This window comes from Aspergillus luchuensis, chromosome 3 (assembly GCF_016861625.1).
Source record: "Aspergillus luchuensis IFO 4308 DNA, chromosome 3, nearly complete sequence".
Taxonomy (NCBI): Eukaryota; Fungi; Ascomycota; class Eurotiomycetes; order Eurotiales; family Aspergillaceae; genus Aspergillus; species Aspergillus luchuensis.
The window spans coordinates 4,773,026-4,789,570 of NC_054851.1; the positions used below are offsets into that span (position 1 = coordinate 4,773,026).

The following is a 16,545-nucleotide window of genomic DNA, read 5'->3' on the forward strand; positions in this document are numbered from 1 at the left end:
ACCACCACGATGGGTCAACTCGACACCCACCTCTTCCGCCTGGCAGGAACAATGTCCCGGTTGCAGGGAGTTGATCAGCTACTGTAACCAATTGTTTCCTACTTACATTGATACAGCAGCTTGGCCGTAGCAAGGAGAGTCTACACTTGCCTACTGAATACAATCTACAGTCGGAATATTACCGTTCAGCTCAAGGAGACTGGTTATGAACCATATCAAGAAACTTCCTCATGGGTTTATCCTTTGATTGAAGCCCTTCCATTAGAGGGGGCTGACAGTTGTGAAGTGATGAAAATGTCGATCCCGGTGCCCATAGATAGGGCCATTCACCCTCGTACACAGTACTTAGTAACCAAACTCCACACCCATCTCGGATAGCGAAGATGGGCCGGAATCTTCGACAGCCCCACAAGCTGACTGACCTCGTTCAGAACTGTCTTTGGGCTGTTCAGGGCGCCCTTCAAGTAGAATGGTCCTGACTGACGAGTCAGACAGTACCTATTCTACGCCAGAAATTTGGGTTAGGCGTAATCCGAAGTGCTAGTTTACATTTCATTACATCTAAATGCGGGTAAAACAAATCTGCCAAGTTTATGCCATAACAATTTTGTTCCATGTAGGTAATCTTGAATCTTTTGCTGAAAATCAATCCGCGTCTTGTATTATATTAGCGTTTCTTACGCTAGTTGAGGAAAGGTTGAGGAAGGGGATTAAAAAGGGAGCTCTAGTGCTCTTCCGTGTTTATATACTACGTCCTCTGAGTATCTCTATTGGGAGAAGCAACATCGTCGAGAAGCGAAAACAGCACTTATTATAACTTGTTATTATGAGACTGTTTTCCAGGTCCAAGCCGCCGGCGCCGCAGCCACTCCCTACAGATACGGTGGTGCCTGTGCCGCTGCTGGATGACCAGCCTCGCTGGCATCAACGGTGTCTGCATTATGGATATTTATTCAACGATGTTCTGGACTCGGATAAACTGCGACAAGCATTGCAACGTCTGATGGAAATCGGGGAGTGGCGAAAACTTGGAGCACGGATACGAATAAATGTAGACCACCATCCTCTAATCAAAACCCCAGAAGAAAGGATACTGACAGACATTTAGAGCCATGGCAAGCTCGAGTACCATATCCCAGCTCACTTTGATGCAGCAAGGCCGGGATTCGTCTTGACCTCCGATAAACAGTCAATGAATATCAGCGAGCATCCACTGGCATCCAAGTTGCCTACAAGTGCAGGGCAGCCGTTCCTCTCCTCTCGTTTAGATATCTCCTCAGTTGCACTTCACCCCGACTGCCCACGGAAGCTCGATGACTGGCTATATTCTGACTGGCCACTTCTTGTCATCCATGTCGTGAATTTTCATGACGCTACCCTGCTGTCACTGACGTATCTGCATGTTGTCATGGATGCAATGGGTATTAAGCATCTCTTTCAGGCATGGTCCTCGGTGGTGAACGGGCGTGAGGAACATGTTCCAAGGTTTCGGGGAATCGACGAAGACTTAGGACGGACCGATAGCGCCATAGTGCCGGCGACAGAGTTTATCCAATTTCCAAAATGGCTTCGAGGCTTTAGATGGATCATATTCCGCTTCCGCATGTTCTGGGAAATGTTTAGGTATGGCCAGCAGGAAACTCGTCAGCTGTGCATACCCGGGCACATGATCAGCATCATGCGTAACCAAATGATGCGAGAGCTTGAGCAGACATCCCATCAACAAGCTGAGTCAGTCTATCTAAGCGAAAGTGACGTTCTCTTAGCATGGTGGACTCGAACAATGCTGAAGGGGCTCGGTGAGACTGGAAGGCGTCCAATTGCCTTGTACAATCTATTCGATGCTCGCGCTGTTTTACCACAGACCTCTACTTCCGGCAAGGACGCCTTCATTACCAACGCGATTCTTCATGCAACGACTTCGTTGCGCGCCCGAGAGATGGTCTACCAGCCACTTAGCTTTCTGGCATGGCACATTCGGTCCGCGCTGATCCAGCACCGTACCAGACATCAAAGCCTAGCCCAGTTGGCCATCCAGAAAGTTGCACTTGACACCACTGGCGCCACAGCTCTCTGGGGGGAGCCGACCTCATTAGTTATCTTCTGCACTAATTGGCATAGGTGCCAACTCTACGAAATCGATTTCTCTTCTGCGGTGACCTCGTCCGGAAGCCCAGCCACCGACCGCAGAAACACCATAGGCAGGCCATTGCAACAAATTACGGCTGCGATACCGGCATCATTTCATACACGGAATCTTGGGATCATATTTGGCAAGGATGGTGCGGGAGATTGGTGGCTCGCCTGGACATTACGTGCGCAAGCATGGCCAACAGTCCAGAAAGAACTAGAAAGGCTGGATAAATTAGATAAATTAGGCCAGCTGGATCAGCTACAGGAGCACTAAGGATCACACCATCGTCAGGGAAGGAATGTCTAGTACGTCAATAACTTGGGATGCATTGGATGAAGAGCTTTGCCAAAGGTCCTTTTCTGTGTGCGTAAGCAGTTGCATATCAAATAAACTATCCATTTCAGCACATATAAGCATGTTGGACAACAATGATTTTGGAGTAATGTATTGTGAGTAACGTGAGCAGAACTGTAATGGCCTGTTTGTTGTAATCATCAGTGATACACGATCTTCCCGAATGAAAAATCTGCGAGTGGGGACAAAATCGGTCGATCTGAGCAAAGCCACTGGAACTTGCAGCGTTCGGTAATCGCTGGTGGACCGACCCACAGCCCAGCTGAATCAGTGTCATGGAACAACCACCCCTTCTCACCTCAAAGACTTGTTTAACCTGTTCACTCGAGATTAGGTGTTTACAAGTTAGAAACAAACCATTTGTGGGTATCTATCACCACGTTATCCACCTCTAAGGTATATGTGGAGCCAGTGGATACACGGTGTAGATACTTGCCATTAATGCTTGTTCATCGGATTCACCGGGACGCACGGAGTCTTCATGGAAGATTTCAGCTGCAGGACTTGTCTCCACTACCAAACACGGGGTAAGATCTCCTCCCATCTGACTTCACGGGCGCCAGTTCTTTGGATGCATCACACCGATTTTCGGTGGGACTAGTCGTAAGTATTTTAAACAACGACATTGTCGATCTCTATTGGTGGATGTAGTTTATACCATGAAAATAAATACTCAGTGCGACCCGCCATCCACTAGACTTCTACCATCATTTCCCACTTCACGTTGAGGAGTGAATAAGAAAAACACTCGCTATGTCTCCAACCACAGCTGTACAGCGGGGGCTTGATGTAATTGTCAGGAGCCTTCCTGAAAACATACGGGAAACTCTACTTCTTCCCCTGCTCGCCAAATCCTTAGCCGCACTATTGGGTTACATTACACTGCGCCAAGTAAACAGAACCCTGAATGCATGGTCACTGAACAGCCTAGTGAGCCGGCCGTGGCAGAATGACCGAGAACTTGTCTTAGTCACAGGGGGGTGCAGCGGCATTGGGAAAGCAGTGATGGAGGAGCTTTCTCAGCATGGCGCTAAAGTTATTATCCTGGATATCCAGCAGCCGTCCTTTGAGCTTCGTAAGTTTCAATCATTTTACAGAATTACTCTACTAACTAATGGCTAACTCATTCAGCCCCCAATGTCTTCTTCTATGAGACTGACATCACTTCAACTGCTGCCCTACATGAAACAGCCGATGAGATTCGCGCTATACATGGGCACCCAACAGTCCTTGTCAACAATGCCGGCGTATTGCATTTTACTCCTATCCTCGACCAAGCAGAAGTCACTGTTCGCCAGACCTTTGAGGTCAATACCATGGCCCATTACTGGACGGTGAAGGAGTTCCTCCCGGCGATGATCGAGCGCAACCACGGCCATGTAGTCACCCTGGCTAGTATGGCCAGCTTTCTGAGTGTGGGTAACATGGCCAGCTACGCCTGCTCAAAAGCAAGTGCGCTAGCTTTTCATGAAGCCATAGGCCAAGAACTAAAATTTTGGTACAATGCCGATGGGGTGAAAACGAGGTAAGCATGCATTCAGGCTGCTCCCTGGAATAATAGAGGAATGCTAACAAGTAGCGCCAGTGTGTTCCATCCATTGTATGTGGGGACCCCCATGATCAAGCCCCTGACCAAGGGCGGAACTCGCTTTAAACGCCCTGTACTGGCAGTGGAAACAGTGAGCCATGCAATCAGCCAACAGATCCTGTCCGGGAAGAGTGGCCAAATAATTCTACCGGGCAAGCTTTGGTGGCTGAGTTTGCTGCGGGGATTTCCTACCTGGCTGCAGGAGTCGATAAGGGGCAGCAGCTCGCAGGGTGCGAAGAGGCTCGGAGATAGCAGTAGAGCGTGAATCGTCCGTCCATAGACTACTCGGGTTAGCCTGCTTGAGTACCGCAGATGTATCCAAATTCGAACGCTAGTACACGGCAGTAGTCAAGATAGGAACTCTCGATCTCGGCCTGCCGGCGGGTATGTATGCCGCAGTGAGATTCCACCTATCCAAGCTATGGAAGTGGAAGTGTTCTACAAAGAAGGTTGAAGACGGAAAGTAAACCCCACAGCAATTGGATTTGAATCGTGTAGAGATGCACTTAGCCCGAATTCTTGGTCCTCTTCAGCTTGGTTCCGATTGTTCGGGTCCTAAATTGATACGAGTCAAAGAATAGCCCTTTTGGTACTTCGTGAAATTAAAGGTACCCACTCTCCACTTCGCATTCTCAGCCGGTCACGACTGCACTTAATCCATAAAAGGTATAGCTAGTGACACTTCCTGGAAGTGTGTTTGAGTCGCAAACTGACACGAATGGGTATAAATCATGTGGATGTCTAACAGCCTAAAACACGGATACCATTTATACGTCCATTGCTGCGAGAAGTGTGCCCTTATGTTCCTACTTCAAGTCCAGCAGCTACATTAGCCATGGACTCCTCTTTTAACGTTACAGAGCATATCATCCAGGCCCAATATATAAGGGAGTACCCCAGAACAACATATCCCCAGGATGCCCCAGTGAAGCTTAGTATCAAGAAATACACCCCTAAAAGTAATCAAAATCCGCAAGAGGGCGATATAACCATAATTGGGGCGCATGGAGTTGGATTTCTCAAAGTATGAACGCTAAACAAACTTCACAACTGATCCGCTCACACAGCTAACTCTAAATCATGACAGGAACTTTATGAGCCGTTATGGGATGACCTTTTGGCTAGGAGCAAGAAGGATGGCTTTCGTATTAGAGCAATCTGGATAGCTGATTGCGCCAATCAAGGAGCCAGTGGGGTCCAAAACGAGAACATTATGGGCAATGAAAGTGAGTAATATTTGTCTTCTAACCACAATAATTTCCCATGCAAAAGACTTTAACTATGAATAGCATCATGGTTTGATCATGCCCGTGACCTTTTGCATATGATCAACCATTTTCGAGAGGATATGCCACGGCCGATCATGGGTGTAGGACATAGCGCTGGGGGATCACAGCTGTATGTTACTCAAAGTTGCATATCAAATATCTTGCTCACAAATTTTAGAATACTGTTATCACTGATGCACCCTCGCTTGTTCTCATCATTGACCTTACTGGATCCCTACCTGATCCCCGACAACCGGGATGTCAATGCTCTGACTCTGTTCTACCTGACAGTGACGCGAAGGGATATCTGGTCCTCTCAGAAAGAAGCAGAGAGGTTTATACGCAGAGCTCTGCGCAGCTGGGATCCACGTGTGCTCGACCGCTGGGTCCATTATGGTTTCCGCATCTTACCAACCGCGATCTATCCTGAGGTTAACAAGGATAACGGGGATGATGAGGTTCCAGTGACACTAACCACCACAAAACACCAGGAGGCATTTACACTCGCTCGCGCGAATTTAGACGGGCACACACAGCTGGGTCTGTCGGAAAGCAAGACAGCAGCGGACAACCCTGAAATGGTCGGTAAACCCCATGATGCACTTTTTCTACCTGACATTCTTGGACCTCTGTTGGATGGGCAGAAGTTCTACCGCCCAGATTCTGTTCTTGCGTACCGTCTGCTACCACACCTTCGACCCGGGGCTCTATTCGTCAGTGGTGCTGAAAGTGGCCTTTACGAAAAAGGGCACCAGAGTGAAGCCGTCAGAATGGCAGGCACCGGATTTTCTGGTAGTGGCGGCCAACGGTATTCTCGTGTAAAACATATCGTCATGGACAAAGGGAGCCACACATTTCCAATGGAAATGGTAACCCAAACGGCAAGTTATATCGGGCCGTGGATTGCGGCGGAAAGTGAGCGTTGGCGCAGGGATGAACAGAGAATTGCCGCCGGGTGGGAAGGTCTCTCTGTCAAGGAAAGGTCGACCATCCCAGAGGACTGGAAGGCGCCACTGAGTATTTGGAAGCCCGTTGACAAAAGATCCGCTAAATTATGAAAAATGTGATTGTTCAACTATAAGCCACGGGGAGCAGCTAGCAAGCAACATTAAAGACAGACAATACATACTCCAGAGAAGTGATTATAACGGTAGTCACCCGTAGGCAGCTTTTCTGAAGTAGATTTTTACAAAGCGGTCCAAGCCCCTGTTCAGCTAGCTTGACGCCTACATACATGGGTGACATCTAGTGTTGACGGGCCATTAGCGCAGTTTCGACCAAGGCAGGGTTAGGGATAGCTACTACGGACGGAAGCCTTTTGTCAGTCTTTCCTGCGATAGTTTCCACATACTTCTCTAGACCGAGAATATATCTCAATCATCAAAAGTTTCTCTTTCGGACACCTTGTTCTAACGTCTCAACCTTAGGAATTGTATGGTAAGCAACGAATATTGTTTTCTGGAGCGAGTAAATAACAAGTACTTGATGACAAATATAGTATGCTTTGAAATGGACCTCGTTTTTAAGAAGATAGCTGGCAGTCTGAGGGATAATGCTGGATATTTTTAACACTGCATCGTATGCTGAGTGGTGCATGTTGACGTATTAGTCTAGCGATCAATGACACAGAGATCTAAACCAACTAGCAATGCTTTAATTGAAGGCCAAAAGGGTATACTAAAGTCGTTTTCTGATATCAATGGGAGGGTGAAAGTTATGTATACTGTCTTCTAGACGGCTAACGATGCGATTTACGGTTTTCTGTGATTATTCAAGCCTTGCAATTATCAGTTACGCAATGATCTGTGAGTTACACTCCAATATTCCTGTCTTCTGACGTCGTCTAAAGTGGTGACGATATTGCTAGGAATACATCGTAACCTACACGACGAAACCTAAGAGCGGGCAACGAGGATCATTGGCTTAAGAGGTAGATCTTTTAGCACCGGTCCTGCGGGCAAATCAGGTGTGTCCTCCGTGCATTCGTAATGATTCTGTCCTCGCCGAGCACCACATAAAAGTGAGAATCGCACTACCCCGACTTCCAGACACTCTCTCACAGCCCCTGCCTTGGCCCTCACTTCTCCCATTTCTAGCGCAAAGCGACCACATATTGTTTTGCTAACTTGTTACGAAGATGACAATAACCAAGCATCTAATTCGCTTCGACACGTATGTGAAGCGGCATCCGTCCCTCACCGCAGAAGAGTTTCATCAGTAGGCTCAGCTCGAAGTCCAGATACCAGCAATATTGGAAAGCGTGTGCTGACACCGTCGCTCTTTGTCGCTCCTCACAAGCACCTGGAGTGCTAGTCACGCTCAGTTGTTGAAGAATTGGTTGGCACGCCATGGCGTATATCGCTATACCCTTGTATGTTCTCCAAAGGCTCACATCAATTCTCCAACATTGTTCCATTACTGAACACTGTTTTTCGACCAGTTCCACACCCCACCAGCCATGGCCCAGCAGTACCTGGGCCAGGGGCCCGCCGACAGCGATCAGGTAGTGGCATCCTTTGATGGGCACGCGGAGATTGTCTTAGAAAATTGGGAAATCCTGAGCCGCCTGCGTGCAGATCCCTACTATCAAGAGGTGGTGGAGCCGAGCGAGGCTAAATTGATCGATAAGGCGTCTGTTGTGAGAAGGGTGGGATATGAGGAGGTCTGGGTGTCAGATGGCAAGGCTGCCGACTAGACCAAAGTCGCTATCTGCTCTTCCAGACCCTTGTCTCGGGCCAATCAACTGAGTATCTTTCATATTGTATGGGTAGTCTAGAGGATACCATCCTATCATCCAGTATGTGATATCCCGGGATAGGTGTAGATTGTCTCACCCTAAGATGCACACTTTAAACTTAGCTGGCATAGTACTTCGTAGTAGGCTGCCAGTCTTGAGTTCCGGCCACATTCCCCGCCTAAACCTGGACGGCCTTCTTTAGCGCGTAACGGAACGGGCAAATGATCGGCGTGAGATGAGCAGTCTCCGTGGCTCGCTTAGGAGGGCTCATTTCTGCTAGCTCCATTGGTTCAAACATAGGGAGCAGGGGTTCATGTAGCGTTAACCAATCTCGAGTGGGAGATCAGATATCATTATTATGAGAGGGGCTGTGGACGCTGCCGGGTGGAGCCGAAAGGTTAACTCGTCGCCAACTGCCTTGGCAGCCAAGCACCAACATGACAGGTGTGTGTTGGCTCCTTTGACTGGCACAGGACGGGGATGCTGTCCTACGGGTATCCTATGAGATGCCTGACTCCAGGGTGGCATTTCAAAGCAACAGGCGCAGTAGCTTGGAACACGTATATTCTCCACTAGAGCGTAACACTGAATTCATGGGATTCTACGTCTCCTGTTAAATCATTCCTACTTCGTCGACAATATAGCTAGGGAAGTCGAATCTAATCGCGAGGCGAGTCAAGGGTTAGTTGTCGTGGCTCAGCTTGTCGGCGAGACAGTGGAGCGGGTGGAACAGATCGGGTGCATAAGGCCGCGTCCAGCCCCTTCCGCCCGCACTGTTAACAGGATTTGGGATCGCCTGCTGTGCCTCTGCCTTCCCACTTCAGCAACTCGGCCAAAAGCCCTCAAAATGATCGGCACTCTCTTTGTTCGAATGCACCCGGTTGTTTCCTAGCTGATTGTCGGTTTTCGAATGGTGTTAATCACTGCTGCCTGATAGACTAGAATTGAGCACGGGACAACGGATCTGCACACCGTCATCTCCCATCACTCAGCCTTCATTCTTAATAGTACGGAGTAGTAATGAATGGATGATAGAGCCTCTTGGACACACAGGACTCTCCATTCCAGCTAATGCCCACACTAAATTCTCATCAGCATTGAATGCTCCCCACCAAGGCTTGTCAATTGCTTGGGCCTCATTTGTGATTAAGCTTCAGTGGAGACACACGCCAATGCCTTCCAGACTCGAGTTTATGATCTTTGTCTGCGCGGCAGCTTATATTAAACATGGCGATTCCGCGATCCAGCTCTCCTGGGCCGTCTTCCCTCGTCTCTTATTCGTCGCTTCTGTTACGTCCTGCGTACGATCATGGCAGCCCTTCCATCCGTTAATGCCATTCTCATCACCGCCCTACTGGTAAGACCACTCGCGCCCACTCCGGCCACAAGGACCAGACATTTGTTCCATTCTCTGACCCACGCCTTCTAGCTTCCCATCCTCCTGGCCCTGAAGCGGCTGTACTTCCACCCGCTATCTCGGTACAATGGACCGCTTCTCTGGGCATTAACCCGTGTGCCGTATATGCTGGCATTCCGGAATGGCAAGTTAGCGCACAAAATAAAATCGTTTCACGAGGTTTATGGCGAGACCGTCCGCGTTGCCCCAAACGAGGTGTCCTTCATCAATCCCGACACAATCAGGGACATCTATCAGCGCCGACCGAGCGGCAGCGGTTTCAAGTCACTTCCCAAAGATCCCATCCGTCAGGCACCTCCAAGGCCAGGGCAGCCCATTAGCATCCTCGATGCGGGCGATGCTGACCACACACGGCTCCGCAAGGCCTATGCGGCCGCGTTCAGCAGCCAGGCCTTAAGCGCCCAGGAGCCGCTCGTTGTCAGCTACGTTGACAGAATGATCGCCCAGATGCAGTGTCAGAGCAAATTAGCTTTGCGGAGTGTTGATCTCCAAGAGTGGATCAGCTTCTGCACCTTTGATATCGTTTGCAAGCTAAGCTTCGGCGAAGATTTTGGCTGTTTGGACAATCAACGCTACCATGAATGGGTGGGCCAGCTCGTCTACTCGCTCAAAGCCAAAGTCCAGCTAGCCTCCTGCCGATTCTATCCATGGTTGTTCAACTACCTTGTCAAGCGCCTACCCAAGTCTGCGGGTGTCCTCATGGCCCAGCACCAAGCCACAACCAAGGAAAAGGTGAAGCGCCGGTTACAGCAGCTGGACAGCGATACCAGTACTGAAGGCAATGATGCCGCAGGGGTTATTAGGCCGGATTTCCTAGCACATCTTGTGCAGCAGCAATCCCGCCGGGAAATCTCCGAAGGGGAGATGGTAGTGAACGCCGCAACTCTCATCGTTGCTGGGAGCCACACCCTCCAAACCGCCATCACTGGCATTCTATTTCACCTCCTTCGGAATCCAACAATAATGGATCGCGTGACGAGCGAGGTGCGCAGTGCATTTCTCTCTGCCGATCACATAAACGTGTCCACCCTGCTCAGGCTGCCCATACTAGAAGCAGCGATCAAGGAAGGCATCCGTCTCACCTCCCCCGTGCCCCTGGGGTTGACTCGACTGGTTCCCATCGGGGGCCATACCATCAACGGGGAATATTTCCCAGAGGGAGTAAGTCACTTTTTATCGGCACTTTTCTCATTACTTGCGTGTCTGTTTTGGCCCAGAGCGGGGAAATGAGATAACAGACTCATAGAAGCTAACGATGAATTACAGACTGTTGTCTCCTACATGCAATGGGCTGCCAATGTCTCTCCACAGAACTATACCGACCCTCAGGCCTTCCACCTTGAGCGCTGGCTCAACTCGCGCCCGCAGGCTTTATCTCTGCCAGATGACCCTTTTGAAAAGGACCGGCGACATGCTACGCAGCCGTTTTTACAAGGCCCGCGGGACTGTATTGGTCAAAATTTGGCCCGCATGGAGATCGTCCTCATTCTGGGCAAAATTTTGTATCACTTTGACGTGCAGCCAGAGGGGACCCTCGGACGCTGGGAGGACCAGGAGACATATGCTGTCTGGGTTAAGACCCCGCTGCCAGTCAATTTGAGAACAAGAGAGGACATGAAATGAGTGTCCCTTTTCAAGAGGCATCCAATCGAGCTTTGATGTATGTCCAGGCTGCCGCGTTTCTTAGAGCAAAAACAACCACCTATCTGGAAAGATCAATGTCGCTGATCATCTGTAGTCCCCACACTTAGGTAGACTTGGTGGTGTGATAGGGATATTTAAAGCGCGCGTGATATACTAGGTTGAGATGACTATGTTCTAATACGAATATGGGCAATGCTCATTACGGATTTGAGCAGATTGCATTTAAGCAACCACTACGATTGGTTCGTTGGCAGTGGCAACCGATTTCCAGATTATGACCTTATCAATAGAAACGGGCACCGATACTGCGTAGCACAGGAGACGTTAATCACTCAGCTACATCACTGGCTACTGACCACAGCATATGTTAGGTTGTCACACTCTATCCAATAAATCATTGGAGGGGCAAGAGCAAATAGTGGGAGGTGAAGTATGGGTCTCAATGTGTGTGTAACCAGGTAAGGCCCTCTGACCTTCAGTCCCTTGCTCCAGAGACGGATTCATGCAACTTCCTTGGAACCCTAGCAATTCAACGCAGACCTAGAATGTTCATCAAAGTCACACTTGTCAGCGCCAGTCTATAAACACATATAAACAGCAAGCGCAGCATGGCATTTATTGTACCATGACTCACTACCTTCCCTCAACTCTAAGTGTATTCTGCCATTCATATTTAAATGACTCCTTCAAGCCAATTCCAGCAAAATGGGATCAAAGAGAACTTTTCAAAGAACACGATGCAGCCCACCCAAGCTGTCAAGCAAACCCCACCTTATTTCTGGGGCAGTACCTCTGTGTCAAAACCTCCTCCAGTGGCCGGATATGAAGGATGTCGGAACCTAATGGGTGATTGTTCCATTCCTCGACTCGAAAGAATGGTTGATAGCGGCCTGCAGAAACTCGGGTCTATCTTTGAGGCAATAAATGAACCCTCAACGTCGAATACTACCCATTGCCCGGTAGTCAATCTCAATTTATCACCAGAGCTGCAGCAATGGCGGATTGATCAACAACATAATGGACAGATATTACCATCCAAAGGCAATGGACTGGAACGAGCGCCAGAGAAGGTGGTCGAACTGCTGAATGCACGGGATTGGCCTGAGCCGCTCTTAACCCGAGCTGCACTCTTCGGAAGTGGCCTGTTCAATATGCGGTGTGGAGCCCACGATGCCCACACACTCTACTCAAACTACTGTGTTGACATGATCTTCTTTTGGGAGCATGCCTATCACTACGTGTTTCCCGACTTTGTTAAGACCCTCGAACAGGCGATTCATGACCCCCATGCGCTAGTCACGCCAGGCGGCAGAGATCGAAGGACCGCCGCGGATTTAGCCCTGCGATACATGAGAGAAAAGGCATCACTAGAGGAGCAATACGTCACACAACTTTCGGGGAAAGTGGCACGCGTCAATCGTGACCAGGCGCTACCTTTATGGATATGCGAGAGTTCTATCTGGCCGTGTGGCGTTGAGGCGATAGCACGCGGCTTTGATTGTGCTGCTACGGCACATGACTTGATGCAGAGTGTTCCGTTAACAGACATTGTGGATGTCGGATCCGATATCCTCAACTCAGAGCTACTCAACGCGCTGTTAAATACAGCAGATATATGTGACGAGGGCGTTATCACTGAAGAAAAGCTGAGACCTGTCTATGATGCATGCGCGCATAACAGTGCCAAAATGTTGACTGAACGCTGGTCCGATCCATGTGCAAAAGCGGTCATGGTACTATACCCCTGGCACATCCTTAATGGCAGGCATATTTTCCTTCGCAGAGCGTTGCTCGGCTACCCCAAGGCACGGAAAATATATACTTGTCAGAAAGAGGCAGACTTTGGCGAAACATTCGATCTTGATTACCGGACAATTGGTTTCAGCCGACCTCTCCAGAATGCCTGTAATGGGCATGTATATTGCGATCATGTACAGCAACAACTGCAATTTGGTCTTGCACTTTGTGGTGGTTCCTCTCACCAGCAGTGCTCCAACTCCCGTTTCCCAAGTAGCTCGTTGACCCTGCAATTTGGTGAGGGCTCCAGTTTCGGCAGATGGTCCCATTTCCTCTGCGAGGATGCCAATGATACTCCCTACGTAAGACAGGTGACGAAAAGACAAAGAGTTTATTATGCATGTATCTGCACTCTCCTATGAGTAAGACTTGACTGTCTGGGTGACGAACCTTTTAGATTCCCGACGCTTGGGAAATAATGCCTGTGGCATGAATCTTGACAATCGCAGCTGACACGTCACACAGTAGAAATAGTGATTAGTTAGCCGGCGTGTTGGAAAGCCGGGAAAATGTTGTTAACGAAGGGAAAGGGAAGTGTGTAAGAGCCTACTGGTAGCAAGGACCTATTCTTGATTGTTGTCCATTGGGGCAATGATTGACTCCAGGTTTCTTATCAGTCGGATCCGACTGATACGAACGATCTCCGGCCAGATTGTTCAAAAGGGGTTCGTATTGTGAAATACACTGGAAAGACCCACATTGACCAATGATGGGAGCAATATCAATGCCTGCCTTATTATGAGATAATAATGAATTTCTACCTGACGCCTATCCCGTTACCCAAAGGGGGCCATGTGTGTATTTTTAACCCAACACCGACCGGACCGGAGTTCGCTCCGATCATAGCGGCCATATACGAACCAAAAAACCTTCAATTTCTGCGGCGGTCATTTCCTCGAAAAGTGATGCGTCGTAGTTCAAATAACACATAGCTTGCGTCGCTCGACCATCAACTCAAGAGAGTGGCTTAATGTCAAAGGCTCTCGACTTTCAAGGCAGTATTACATCGCTCTTTCAATTCTGGGTACAAGACACTCGATAAGCTCATTGTAAGACCCCTGTACATTATCCCCAGTAATACCTTCCGCTGGCTCATGCAATCCGACATTACTATCGAGAAGGAGGCCGTGTCTATGCCGCGTTTGATTAACCCTATCCGTCTATTCTATCGCCACATTTCGCCGTAGTGATCCATCCATATTTTAAGTCAATCGTCCGTCAAGCTGCTTCCGGCTGTCATGCTGTAGCTGTTCGAGAGACTTTAAGACTCGGAGGTGCTCTTTCTTAAGGGCCTCGAACCCGTCATCGAGCTGTTTGTGCCATGGATACAGGACAAAAACTTGGAATGCGAGTGCCGACGATGCCACGACAAAGTTTGTCAATGATATTCCGCGCGTCACAATCATCTTGCTGTCTTCGTAAACCGTTAGAACAGGCCTTTTCTTAAATAACTGCCTCGCAAATACAGGACTTACATTGGACTGGAGACCTTGGACTTTTGCAACCCAATGGGTGTGGATGGGTTTGATCAAGAGACAAAAGAGTTCAAATCATAAAACACAACTGTCCTTCGGAAGAGTGGTATTAAATGACCGAGGGGAAATGAAAGGAGCATGGAACATGGTATAAGAGGCAATTTTGGACCAAGGTTCTCGGCCGCCCCTTTCAATTCCCTCGACAATATCGGAGAACTAGCCGACCCCTAGTCCCGATTAGTGGTTAGTCTCTTGTGGCTGCATCTGCGCATCCCCGAAGATGATCCTCGGGTATTGAGCACACTGTGGGTGCGCGATTTAGGTTACTACAGCTCTGTACTGGCTACTGCTTGACGTGTATAGTACGGTTGTTTCTGTCATTGAACATCCAAGGTACTCTGACCGAACTCCTTCATGAAATGCGCCTTAAAGCTCCGCTACGTGTGTAGTTGATGACTCAATTCAGGTGTCAGGCCAAGTGTTAGGTGTCCAGGTAGCAGTCAGTTGTTTCAGGTCGAAAGACTGCACTGGGGGATGTACTATAAATGCATTCGCCTACAGTAATACGCAGAGCGTGCTAGTTATCCCTTAAAGAACAAATTCAGCACTAAGATTAAATACTGGGTGAGACTAATGTAAAAATGATGCAATTGCAGAAATCCAACAGATATCTGCCGTCGAGGGTATCAGAGCTTCACTAGGTAATACAATTATGACAGTGCTGGGCAACTAGATTTTGCGGTGGTCCTCATCTTTAGGGGCCATCGTAGATGACCATTGAAGCCCGCCCGGACAGATGACAGTATGTTACCACAATGACAGTATCTTCATTTAGACTGGCAAACTACCCAGTCAGATGTTTCATTGCCACATCTGAATCGTATACCGTTTTCTTCTCGGAGTAAGTCTTTTCGCTCTTGGGCTTGCAAACGATATCCCCGGAATCTAGACAGAAAATATTACGGGAAATCACTCTGGGTATCAATACTCATATACTCTCCCTAAATGTTACTAGACGTTTAATACTCCAATAAAACCCACACATAAATTTTCCTACTGCTAGACTACCCCGAACAATCCGATCCAGCATGAGCTTCGAAGTAGCCAAAGCAAGACAAGTCTCACAGTTTCCATATACTGACAGCATAGCTTGAATCTATTTCTTCCAAACTAATAATGTGTCACGCGATGGCTTCTCCCTAGCGCCAACCTAAGCATGTAGGAAGAGGATCATACTCAGCAATCTAGGTACCATTAATCTAAGTATCAGATACCTCGCTGTAGACATATTCTTTATCTTGGGTAACGCCAATCAGAATTGATTGCCTCAACATGCATCATTATTTTGCAATCCCCGCATGCCTAAAATGTTAATGGCTAGTTGTTCATTGTATCTTTGACCATGCATCTGGTCTTTGCTAAATACCTTGGAGGTGTTGTGCTACGAAGGTTCAGGAATTCCCTGAAAATCTTCAGGGAAACCAGACGAAGATTCGAAATCAGCTCTAGGTATAAGTAGCAGGTGAAAAATTCTAAGTTTCGTAACATAGGGAGCACACGGGAGCATATTGATGGCTATAATACTTTGATTGGGCGCAGTCACCGTTGAGGTAATGTTAATACTACTAAAATAGGTAGTAACGAAGAACAGGAGCAGGCATGAAAGCCGACCTGTATGTGATTATGGAAGACATTTATATACATCTAGTTTCAATTTGTGTGAACACCCAAATTCCCATTATACGGTCATGTTCGATTCTATATTGATAGTCACATGCCAATGTAGGAAGCTTTGTAGTACGGTTAAAATATACACATGGTTAGCGCTCACCTCGATAGCATGCAAGTTGGCAATACGTCAAGGAAATGCTGCATTTAGCGGCCACGGGTTAGAATATCAGCTAACCCCATTGACCCTAGGCTTCGGAGTGTCGAATGACGACAGCAGGAAGGTTGGATTGCTCATTTGTCCTCCCGCCGACTGGCTAGCGGGGGTTGATAGACCCACAGCTTCCAACAGTGGCAATCATTCAGTATTGAATGCATCCTCACATCCGGTAACATATATACAAAGCAACGCCCGTTGACCAGCAGTATATGAATTTCTAAGAGCACCGCTGCTTTCGCCCAC

The 16,545-nt window shown here is 48.3% G+C and overlaps 6 protein-coding genes across 6 annotated transcripts; all 6 read left to right on the top strand.

The window, feature by feature from the left end:
* Window positions 1-826: 826 nt before the first annotated feature.
* AKAW2_31613S (uncharacterized protein) lies at window positions 827-2,407 on the top strand (the record flags this gene model as incomplete). Its single annotated transcript, XM_041688258.1, has 2 exons — window positions 827-1,051; window positions 1,109-2,407. The coding sequence occupies 2 exons, from the start codon at window positions 827-829 to the stop codon at window positions 2,405-2,407; spliced, it is 1,524 nt and encodes a 507-aa protein (XP_041542060.1).
* An 834-nt stretch (window positions 2,408-3,241) lies between these two features.
* Window positions 3,242-4,341, top strand: AKAW2_31614S (uncharacterized protein; the record flags this gene model as incomplete). The annotated part of the gene is made up of 3 exons (XM_041688259.1): window positions 3,242-3,563; window positions 3,620-4,013; window positions 4,074-4,341. The coding sequence occupies 3 exons, from the start codon at window positions 3,242-3,244 to the stop codon at window positions 4,339-4,341; spliced, it is 984 nt and encodes a 327-aa protein (XP_041542061.1).
* Window positions 4,342-4,911: 570 nt separating this feature from the next.
* Window positions 4,912-6,402, top strand: AKAW2_31615S (alpha/beta hydrolase; the record flags this gene model as incomplete). The annotated part of the gene is made up of 4 exons (XM_041688260.1): window positions 4,912-5,100; window positions 5,164-5,302; window positions 5,366-5,474; window positions 5,523-6,402. 4 exons carry the CDS (start codon window positions 4,912-4,914, stop codon window positions 6,400-6,402), a joined length of 1,317 nt encoding a protein of 438 aa, XP_041542062.1.
* Window positions 6,403-7,481: 1,079 nt separating this feature from the next.
* Window positions 7,482-8,039, top strand: AKAW2_31616S (EthD domain-containing protein; the record flags this gene model as incomplete). The annotated part of the gene is made up of 3 exons (XM_041688261.1): window positions 7,482-7,561; window positions 7,643-7,715; window positions 7,785-8,039. 3 exons carry the CDS (start codon window positions 7,482-7,484, stop codon window positions 8,037-8,039), a joined length of 408 nt encoding a protein of 135 aa, XP_041542063.1.
* Window positions 8,040-9,390: 1,351 nt separating this feature from the next.
* On the top strand, window positions 9,391-11,121 carry AKAW2_31617S (cytochrome P450; the record flags this gene model as incomplete). Its single annotated transcript, XM_041688262.1, has 3 exons — window positions 9,391-9,438; window positions 9,511-10,659; window positions 10,765-11,121. 3 exons carry the CDS (start codon window positions 9,391-9,393, stop codon window positions 11,119-11,121), a joined length of 1,554 nt encoding a protein of 517 aa, XP_041542064.1.
* A 698-nt stretch (window positions 11,122-11,819) lies between these two features.
* AKAW2_31618S (uncharacterized protein) lies at window positions 11,820-13,301 on the top strand (the record flags this gene model as incomplete). Its single annotated transcript, XM_041688263.1, has 1 exon — window positions 11,820-13,301. The coding sequence occupies one exon, from the start codon at window positions 11,820-11,822 to the stop codon at window positions 13,299-13,301; it is 1,482 nt and encodes a 493-aa protein (XP_041542065.1).
* Between the last annotated feature and the right edge of the window lie 3,244 nt (window positions 13,302-16,545).